The 11,751-nt window shown below is 37.0% G+C and overlaps 1 protein-coding gene across 4 annotated transcripts in view; it reads left to right on the forward strand.

Annotated features, from left to right (window-relative positions):
* The window catches only part of GRAMD1B (GRAM domain containing 1B), a 152,694-nt gene that overhangs the window by 26,541 nt on the left and 114,402 nt on the right, over positions 1-11,751 (forward strand). For all 4 annotated transcript variants that reach the window (XM_072426593.1, XM_072426596.1, XM_072426595.1 and 1 more), the window contains exon 2: positions 3,844-3,906. In XM_072426593.1, coding sequence (XP_072282694.1) covers positions 3,844-3,906 — 63 coding nt within the window. The remainder of the gene's footprint in view (positions 1-3,843; positions 3,907-11,751) is intronic.

The raw sequence follows: 11,751 nt of genomic DNA on the forward strand, positions 1-11,751 counted from the left end.
ATATCTTGTGGGACCCTCAAAGTGCCCAATACACCATCCAATTTCACTTGATTATTCCAGTTAGCACAGCGTCTGTGACTGATTCTGTGCACGCCACATCCCACAATGAGCCTCGTGATTTCGCTGTACCACGTTCTTTGTTTCTCCGCTTCTCTTTTGTCCTTATTTGAGGTTTTCTAGCCGCTGCCGTGAGTCAGAGGTGACATTTAAGGAGAATAGACAATATAAAATGGTTCTTTCTGTGTGTGCAAAGTATACTTATTAGCAGAAGTCATTTTCTCTTCAACAAAAAAGACAATCAGTCCATTTTCCTTTGGGCAGCCCTCCATACACTGCAGACTGTGTCACATTCATTTTATTTTTATAGCTTTACCGTGCGACTGTAACTTATTTCTTGCTTCTTATCTTTTGGTTCAGACCTCCCTGTAGTCCAAAATCAAGTTGGGTCGTCCTGATTCTTAGAAACTTAATGAGGCAATGTTCAGAGATGTCAAATCACATGGAGATTATTATAGTTTTGGGTCAAATTTATTATTTTTTTTTTTATTAAAAAAACTGCAAAGAAAAGGAGAATATTTTGTCTGCAGGAGTTCATTGCTCTGATGGCCTTGCTATTCTCCCTTGCTTCTATCTTTACCAAGCCTTCCTCAAGGTTTAATGAAATTATAAAATCTTGCCAAGACCAGACTTCTTTAGTAAGCAATTATAGGGTCCTTTTTAAAGTGACCACATCCTTTTTAGTATTATTAATAAAGAGGATTTATATAGTGCCAACATATTACACAGCACTGTACATTAAATAGGGGTTGTAAATGACAGACAGAAAACATGAGATAGAGTCACCCATCCACTATTTAGACAAAGCCATATCCCATAACATACAGCAAAACGATCAAAACTAAAAGCAGGACTTTAAAGGCAATAAATAAACTATTCTCAAATAGAAATAAAAGCATCATTTATTTATACAAAAAGTTTTAAATCACTTTATGTTCTTATATTATATTCCTATATATATTTCCATGACTACATATAGTTTGACGCGTTTCGCTGAAATATATACCGCTTCATCAGGAACATGATTCATGAAATCTAGAGTACAACATGATATGTATTACTTAATCATTAACAGTCCATAAAACATACAGATTACAGATCCTTCTTCAGGAATATGGATGCATACTTATGGCTGTTCAATGTCAGGGTCCTCTCTGAGCCCTGAGCACCAAAGTGGTGGTATTATAATGTCACAACAAGGGGCAAAAACAGGACCAGTTGGCAGTTGGCCCAGACTGCACCTATGGAAAAGGTTCTGAAGAGGATCACATGATGGTGCACTTAGGTGACTAAAATTAGATGGTATTTTTTAATTTTGAATGGGAAGATAGGTCTGAAGAGAGGATATACATTTGCAAGAATGGGAATTTTAAAGTGAAAGAAGTATTATTTCCATCTGCTGTGGGTCAGGAATGCAGAAGGCATTGGAGCTAAAGCTTAGCATGAGAGCTAAGGAAATTGAGTTGAACAGTGGCAGCCTCTATTATTTTCTCATCAATAAATCACTTGTTGTTTTATATGTTATATATTTATATGTTTGTTATTTAAATACAACATTTATAGCTGAATTCCCACTGTTCATTGATGTATGTATGGTAATGCATATGTGTAGGTGTGAGCCCATGTGAGTTTTCCTTTTACACTAGATTGCAGTTTATAGATGTGAACCAGTGACATAAAAATGATTGGGTTTGGCCTTGAAGTGCATCTTCATGTAACATTTTGCTGCATTAGGATTTCACCCTTCAGTTTGAAATGCAATCCTTTTTATGTGGTTGGTTCACATCTATGTGAATAGGCCTTGATATTTGATTAAGAATTCCCAGAGCTGTGGTGTTTAGTGAATAACATGGCACTAATCATCTTTTTTTCAGGTAGACTAATGACTTCCTTATTTATAACTTTGTCACATTCACGGCTCCAAGACTTTTCTATAGCTGCTCCAACTCTCTGGAATGGTCTTCCTTCTTCTTTTTGGCTTGCTACTACTTTCTGCTCATTTAAAAGAGTGCTCAAACCCCATCTTTTGAAACTTGCCTACCCGTCTTCTTCTGTCTTTTAAACCCTCACTACTCACCCACCACTACATATCTCCCTACCTAGTGTGCGATACTTCCCCCACCTCCTAGGTCCTCCCCTACTCCTGTGTCACTGTCTGTATCTGTCTGTCATTTGCAACCCCTATTTATTGTATATGTAATATGTTGGTGCTTTATAAATCCTGTTTTTTATTATTATTATTTTTATTAATAATAATAATAATAATAATAATAATAATAGATTAGCTAGAAGAGTGTCTGTAAACTTGGTTTTTGTAAGGTGAATAGAAAAATATTTAAAGCTTCATCTATTGATTTTAAATTCAGAATGGTAATATGCAGTATTTTATATTCACGTTAACATTTTTAGTCCTATCTAAAATTAAAGAAAGCAAGTATGTAGAAACCACCATAAATTCCCCTGGGAATATGAGAGGGTTGGTAAGATGCAATTTAGAACATCTTAGTTTCTTGGGTGACGATACATTTAGCCCAGCCTTTCTCTACATTTTTAACATAGGGGAACCCTTGAAATAACTTTCAGGTCTTCAGTGAACCTCTTTTATAATTACTATATCCACGTGACATTGGTGTCACTTAAACTGACCTGAGGGGCACAAATTGTTCCTTGCTCAAGAACCTCTCAAGAGATTATCCCAAATACATTTTGCTAGCAGCAGGAATTGCTTTAGTCAAAGCTTGGAAGTCCTTCACAATTTCATCTGAGGTTCTAACCTCTAAACCTAATTGGATAATGGTTAATGATAGACTTAACTGTACGCCTAATGACACTCCTGAGGCTTTTGATCAAACTTGGAATCCCAGAAGCTAGTTGATTGCTTGAATTTCGTTTTTGTTTTTTGTTGAACGTTTCACTCTGCAGTGGCTACAACCTAATTATACTGTTCCTCATGGGAGGTCCCATTGCCTTATCCCCCCTTTTGTATTTGTATTCTTGTTATGTCAAAGCTTTACACTGTTTAAATAGTTTTACTTATCCTATTATATTTTTACCATGACTGTATATTTCTTGTTGTACATCAAAGACATTTGCGTTTGACTTCTTTGCATACACTTACATTTCCAATAAAAACATTGGAGTCAATTATCATTATAAATCTATAGGTATATAAATCCATTATTTGAAGTTTCGAATAACGCATAAAAATGAATTCTGGATCTGCAGTAATTTTATTAGTATTTACAAAGCTTTTCTTGCAAAGTTCACATTCTGTGGCCATTGCTATCTTGGACAGTGGAACAGTGAGTAGGATACACTTTCATCAGTGAAGCTGGTTGATCTGGATTTCCTAAAAGCAATTTTTCTATTTGATAGCTAATGTATTTAATCCTGGACCAGATCCATTCCAGGTTTGCTGGATCACCCAGCTTCACTGATGAAAGTGTAACCTTGGAGGGCTTTAATAAATGAGATCCATTGAGCTCTGCAAAGTCTCACAAGTGCAACACCAAGCTTCCATAAGATAATATGCATACAAACTGTTTGTTCTGAAAATATTTCCTTCATAGATGAGGATACAGAAGCCAATAAAACAAATATTTGTTTCTGTAAGTTTCTTCTAGCTCTGTTTACTGCTTGCCTTATATTGACATTCCTCCTATAAATAATAAACAGCAAATACCTGTGCCCTGAGCTTGTCTCACTTTCTGTAATTCAGTGAAGCTGATGTGTTAAGTTCTTATGGAGTAAAATGCTGTTATATCTAAAATATGTTTTTGTACACAGATTGGACATAATAGAACCCCCAGATGTTCCACGACGATGGAGGAAGTATTCATCCGGAAACAGGTACTGAACTTTTTTTATTTTCACGTTGTAGTTAAATTGTTTTGTTTTACTTTGTATGTGAGAACAGTTTGATGGCAGATACTCATCCAACCAAACTTGGCTCATAGACAATGACAACTTAATCTGTTTTCAGAGGGATCAGAAGATTGTATTTATGATGGTCGCAGCTAGATTAGGACCAAACAAGGCCCTGGGTAGGTTATCCTGAAATAGTGGGTGGCCTGACGGTAATAAAAGGCTTGTTTCCTATAGAATTTGGTTAAAAGACCTCCCAAATAAAAGGTGATATCATTGTATGCATGTCCCATGTACGGACCCAACAGTAATATAGGAACAAGAACATAACTGACTCCTAAATGTACTATAGACAACCAAAATTATATATGTATGTTTTTCCCCAGAATTTGTTTGTGGCTGGATGGTGAAAAAATAAACAGGGCAACACACAACAAATTTAGTGTTCCCATTTGTTTGTGCCACTGGTGTCAAGTAACCCCCTATAACTGTGCCAGCTTTCTACTGTTTTAGTTTTCTAATTCCACCTTAATATGCACCATTATCCATTGTCTTTCTGTTATGTCCAAACTGTCCAGTGCCCTTTTAATGTGACCCAAATTTCTTAAAAGCACTTCCATAGTGGTGACGAGGGGTTCAAATTCAAATGTGAATGGCTGGGGTGGAAAACCGCTCTACCTTCCATGTAGCATCTGAAAAACTTGCCACCTTCTACTACCTGAGAAAAAGGACAAACAAACTGAAGGATTTGTTCCAAAGTTAGGCATTTAAAAAAAAATTTAACAGTTAAAACCAATAATATGATTTAAGTCTTATACAGAAAACTTATCGTAATTGTTGGTACACTCTCCTGGGAGCTCTGTAGTGCAGCTCTGTGCCCTCTCAGCAGAATGACAGCTCTATGTAAAAGCAAGCTTACATTGAGGGCTGGCAGCTTGTCCGTTCGCCTCCCAGGAGATGGGAAGTAGAAAAAATACAAATCTTCCCTTCCCTGCCTGTGCACACTGACATCTCTCTCTATACAAACCGAAGTTGTTGTCTGATGACAGCCGGGTGGCTACAAAAAATTGCTGGGTGGTGCGCCCAGCTAAAAGGAGCTAGGGAGGAGAACACAGGATCGGTATAATAAAAAGTAGTTTCAATTTTTGTTACACAATGTTTGCACTATTCTTTATGAAGTCTATATTTTTTATACAAAAACAGAACATTTTCAGATTTTCCCTCCAATATAAAAGATGTCACTTTGTTGAGTTAATAATTCCAATTATATTTTCTGTCTAAATCTTGTATACTTATGAAAACTGTAATACTCAAAATTGCAAACAGGTGACACATAAAAACCTTTGTTATCTTCTCAGTGTAGATTTATATCACAATCCTGAGGTGATTCCTATATCTCATCCTTGGGCTGATTAACGTGTGTCATGTAATAATCATAATAATATCTTTTATATATATATATTCCTATGTATATCAGTGTGAGTATGGGGTGGGGATTTTAGGTTCTTTGTTTGATAATTTTGTTACATTCCTAGCAATTTTGTGTTTTTTTTTTTTTATTGATCGGGGTTCCTAAAATATATTTGGGTGCTATCAATGGGGTGCACTCACTGATATTGTCCATTAGATGACAGCTGGCTTCCTGCTTTACCCGGTGTGCAGTGAGTTCATCTACACAAAGCAAACTGTAGACATATTTAATTAAGGAGAGCCAGACGCTGGAGGTGTTTGGATGTGTACTTATTGGGCCTGATTTATTAAAGCTCTCCAAGACTGAGGAGGATACACTTTCAACGGTGAACCTGGGTGATTTAGCAAACCTGGAATGGATTTCTTAAGTCATCAGCTATTTGTTAGAAAATGTTTTCAAACCTGGACTAGATCTATTCCAGATGTTCCGAATCACCCAGATTCATTGATAAAAGTGTATCCACTCCAGTCATGGAGAGCTTTAAATAATAAGGTCCATTATTCTAAAAAAAACAAAAACAAAAAAAACAAAAAAAAAAACAAGATTTGTTTGCCCACATCCCATACCTGGATGGCTGAAGTCAGCAGAACTTCATGACCTTTACCTAAAGCGGAACTGAACCCCACTATACTTGCCTGTCCCTGTTCCACCACAGGGAGGCGCCATCTTCTTTCTTTTCTTTCTAGGCTCAAAATTTGGACAATCCTGTTTTAATGTATTTGTAAGTATTCAGAGATAGTCCAGTTTTACATCCCCATCAATTTTGTTTTGATATATCCATTTGGAAACCCTTATTCTAGACTTGGGGTCCGTACACATTTGAGATTTTATCATCGGCTCGATCTTTTCTGATCATTTTAGAGAAAATGAAGAATGCATACAGGTGTCCCCTGTTCATGGGAGTGTTAGTATGGAACTGACTGCGACACTAGATTTCATTCTAGCAGCGCCAGTGGAGTACTGATTGTGTCTCTGCATTAATGTTCCTGTTTTTGATTGTGTTAATGTGATTATAATATTGTGGTGTTAAATTTTAAGTTTAATTTTTAAGCTGTGTACGAAAAGAGCAGGCTCAAAGTCCTTGGTGGGGGGATGTTAAATGCAGCCTTGGTAGTGATTCTGCAAGTGGGAGACCCAGTAACTTCATGTGTTTTTTCATGGTCAGTGAAAGGAGCTCATGCAAAGGGGGATTGGCTCCAGTTTCACTTGTAGCAAGAAGAGGAGAGCAAGGGGTTTGTATCAATTGCATCAAAAGGCCATTTGCATGTATGACTGAGACCCTGGTGCCACCTAGGTTGCCCCATGGTTGGTTCAGGACACCAGCCATACTACATATCATGCAGGGAACATTCACTTCATATTAATAGTTTCCCCCCAAAGATAAATGATATTGGCCTTCACCCTCACTTTCTTTCCACAATGGCATGATGGCTTGTTTTCTTCTCCCTTTTCACATCCCGCTTTGTAATCCCCTTAAGATACAATAATATTAAAATACAACAGGGAGAATGAAACCTCCAAATGACTTCTGTGGCAGGTGCTCAGATCTAGGATTATAGGTGAAGAGATCATGCCATTGGATCCCTGGACGTATAGAAGAAAACATCATACAGTTTAACTTGTCGCCATCTACCTGGGCATTAGGGAGGATCTTTTTAACATGAAGGAACCCTTTAAATAACTTTTATGTCCTCAGGGAAACCCCTTCTTTAATTACGATATCCACAGCTCATAGTAAATTAGTGTGGTGGTCAGGGGGAAGAATTCCTCTTACATTGCTGGCCAGGGGGAAGAATGTCACCCTTACAGATAGCCAAAAACATCATTGGTGCAAATTCATTGCTCAGAGACCCCCCAGCAACCTCTGCAGGAACCATATGGTTCCATGGCACCCTGTTAGAGAAACACTGATGTAGACTGACCCTTTAAACATTAAAGTGCATGTAAGGCCAATACTTTTTTTCATTACTTTTGGATAATGTGGAAAAAAAAAAAAAACCTCCAACAGGTTATTGTTTTCTGGGGAGGTTCCTTTTTTTCTAGTCCTGAAGATGTTCCAGAAAATAGAATTAAATCTCACCAAAGTAAGCAAAACAAAAGACAGCTCTCACCAGAACAATTGCCCCTATTGAATGATTTGCCCCCACCTCTTTCTCTGGTAAGAGTTCCAAAATCGTCTGTGTGCCCTTACTTTCTGCATCAGAGACGCAGGACAAATACAGGGGATTACATATTACTGCAAATGTTTAAACATCACACCTTGTTTTGCTAGTTTGGATGCAGCAGACCATGTGAAAGATTAGAATCATGGTTTCAAAATAGTTTAATCCTTCCTAAGTGTTATAAGTGGATTGATGCCCTCTCGAAATCTAACTCTGTCCTGGCACAGGCAAACTTCGATGCGGCATATTAAAGGCCATGTTCCCGGGTGGTGCTGACACGGCTCTCTGGTATTACCGGACAGCTCAGTTTTGGCAGCTTGCGTTGGCTTCCTCTGAAATAAAGTGGGAACATTTCTGCGAGGGGCGAAATAATTATGCTATGTTGGTATACATGTTGTTTTGTTGTTAAATTACCAGAATGCCCATCATGACAGTAGAAGGATAAAAAAGACACTTGTCTCAGTCACCTGCTGTCTGGGATATCCTCTGGAAGAAATGCCAAGAGCAAGAAGAGCCTAGGAAATCCTTCATACAAAAAAGAGATGGCGGCTTATGTCAGCGATTGTCTGAGATTACACATCAGATATTACATTACAGTACCATAAACCTTTTTTAGCTCCATAACTTTCCCATGAGAGGAGAAACAGCAAGGCAAATATTTTATGTTCTTTCATCAACTGCTGCAATAATAATTTATTAATATCCCCCCTCCTATTGTGTGATACATCCCCCACCTCCTAGATTGTAAGCTCTTCAGGGCAGAGTCCTCTCCTCCTCCTGTGTCACTGTCTGTACATTTCTGTCATTTGCGACTCCTATGTAATGTACAGCGCTGTGTAATATGTTGGCACTATATAAATGCTGTTTAGTAATAATAATAATAATAATGTCAAGGGTAGCTATTCACAGTTTCAGAATAAAATCTAAATGTGGCGTTGTGTTTGAAGTGGCACAATATTATGATAGGTCATTTATTACATATAGATTATTGGTAAAGGGGCGTACGGGTGTTTTGTATTTTTATGTTAGTATGAATTAGCTGACCCATGTCCCCATAAATCCGGTCATGTTGTCCTGGCCTTTGTGAATTAACTCCTGCATTCCTTTTTTTATGTTAAACTAATATCAACTAAATTAAGATGCTTCTTGGAGAGACAATGCTTGGGTACGTCATATTATGTATTAATATGTATTAACGTCAAAATTATATATTAATATTAATAATAGTAAACAGTATTTATATCACGCCAACATATTACCCAGTGCTGTACATTAAATGGGGGTTGCAAATGACAGACAGATACAGACAGTGACACAGGAGGAGGAGAGGAGCCTGCCCCACAGAGCTTACAATCTAAGAAGTGGGGGAAGTATCACACAATAGGAGGGGGGGATATAGAGTTGTGGAAAGTAGTGAGGGTTTTAAGAGACAGAAAAATACAGGAAGGCAAGTTTAAAATATAAAAGGGTTTTGAGCTCTTTTTAATGTGCATAAAGTAGGAGCAAGCTGAATAGAATGAGGAGGACCATTCCAGAGAGTCAGGGCCTCTCAAGAAAAGTCTTGGGGCTGTGCGTGTGATGAGGTTATTGTTTACAACATTTGACAGATGTATGGTTAAGGAATGTTAATTTCTCTCAAGAGGTAACTTGGTATGAGATAGCAGGAGCTGTGCATGGTGGAAGTTCAGAGGAGTGTCAGTAACAGAATAGGTTGTGGCTCTCTTGGTAAGCAATGTGCATGACCACCATATGCTACTTGCTGAATGTTTCCATCTCCAAAATGCTTGCAGGATGTCCAGTGATTTTGTTTAGTGTAGTGGTTTCTAATTCTCAAAAAAATGTTTGCCTTATTCTGTATCACTGACCACCTAAGTGATAGGATAGAGAGGGAAAAAAGTGGAAGGTGGGTTATTGTAGATTTTTATATGCACAGTTGGATCAATTATTGTACTTTACATGTTTTATAATTTTTCATATCCTTGTCTATTGCTCTTGTTATATCCCCAATTTATATATTATACATACATACATACATACATGAGAGAGAAAAAAATTAACATTGACAATTATACTTTCTGCTGACCAAGCCATACATGCAAAATGTGTGTTTTTTTTCAGGAATGGATTACACACATTGCAAACCTAAGATCAAATACATCCTGCTATTGTCCCTAAACTTGTCTTCTCACTTTCCTTGCAAACACAATAAGGAATAGAATTTTAAAAGTACACCGGACATCCATTTCCCAGGGATTTCTCTGATTATCCTCTCCTCCTGTATCACTGTCTGTCTTCGTCTGTCACTTGCAACCCCTATTTAATGTACAGTGCTGCGTAATATGTTGGCGCTATATAAATCCTGTTTATTAATAATATTATTAATAATAATAATAATAATAATAAAAGTGATTACAACTCTCTGTTTCTGGGTACTTCTATGTAACTTCCTGTGCAGCTTTGGGTGGTGGATCGGAAGGCCAGGAACTGATCAATTCAGCCCATGGAACCCCCTGAACACTGACTGACAATGATTCCAGCATAAAAGTGCATAAGGACCCCCAGACTTCCTTTTTCATTTTAAAACAGATCCTAAGACTTGTGGTTATAATAAATATAATTTCACTGATTTTGAACAGTTAGTTTTTGAAATGTACTATATTTTTTTTTTTTGAGGGGGGGTGGGCGATAGAAGGAAAGATTAAAATGTTGGGTTTTTCATCACTCATTAGGGCTCCAACTGACAAAAAGAAAGGAGTGCAGGGAGCTGGAATTAGGTCCCCACTTTATATTTGCCCAGGGCCCCATTTTATCTACAACCATCCCTGCTAACATGTATCATTGTTAAAGAATTTGGGTTTAATTACAGAGAATGAAGAACACATAGCTGTCAATTATATCCGCATCCTAAGGATCATTCTATAACTCTGCACTGAAAAAAAGCCAAACCATTAGTTGTATATCCACTATTTTAAGTGTGTTTTTAATTACTAAAACCAAAAGTGATAAGAGGCACAGTACCCTTTAAATTCTCCTAAATTAGTTGGGAACCTGAAGAGTGCTCCAGATCTCCCTGGTACTTTACATTAGTTGGACATCTGCAGAGAGTGAAATCTTTTGTCAGATCTTTCTGGTACCTTTGCTTTGTTTGAAAGGTGCCGAGATTCATATTTCCACCAGTTTCTTAATTAAGGTATGTACTTGCAGAGGACCATATGACTTGACAACTCTCCCTGGTGCATTCAATTACTTGGGTACCTACAAAGAGCTTTGTACTCTTTCACTTTTAGCTGGTATCCTAAATTAGTTGGATAACTGCAGAGGTACCCTGTCAGCTCTCCCAAGCAATTTAGATTACAGGTAGTCCTCGAGTTAAGGACATCTGACATATAAACGATTCCCAGATATGAACGGGCTTCCGTACTGGTTGTGTGCAGGACAGAGGCTTGATAGGGAGGTGGTTTGCATGAAGAAATATTTTGCTGAGGTTTTTGGGTGATCTTAAGGACTGAGCTCTTTTGCAACATCTTGCAACTCTTTAATGACAAAGACAAACTCTGCAGTTATTTCTTTTTGCATATCAAAGCACAGCTTGCTCCAGATAATAATGAATGTCTAGGCTTCATAAAGATTTTTGTTTTGTTTTGCTTTGTTTGTGAGTAATTAACAGTGATGACTTTATACAGTAACTGACACCACGCTGCCTAATAATATGTGATATCTCATATATAATATATAAGAAAAACATCTGTCTTAATAGCATTTAACCTCCTGGGCGTTACACTGATGTCTGTATTTCTGTACCAAAAGCGGTACACTGTTTTTCATGAAATTTTTTTTTTAAATTGTATACCTGTAACTTACAGAAATATGTCCGAACAGGGTCCAGTAGATATCATGAATATAAAAAATGTTTGAAACGCACAATCATGTAAAAAAAAAAAAAAAAAATTACTTTTAATAAAATTAAATAAAAAACACAAAAATCAGCTTAAACAAGAATACATAAATAAATTAAAAATACTGAAAATGCAATATTTCGGTATACTGTATAGTAATATATTTTTCGAAAACACCTCCCTATTGTGGTAAATTTTACCAACGTCACATACCTATAGACCAAACCACATAAATATATTTTGTATTATTTTGTATTGGATTGGATACAGGACTTTGTATTGAATCCAATACAAAATATTT

The sequence above is a fragment of the Pyxicephalus adspersus genome, chromosome 11 (genome assembly GCF_032062135.1).
Source record: "Pyxicephalus adspersus chromosome 11, UCB_Pads_2.0, whole genome shotgun sequence".
NCBI lineage: Eukaryota > Metazoa > Chordata > Amphibia > Anura > Pyxicephalidae > Pyxicephalus > Pyxicephalus adspersus.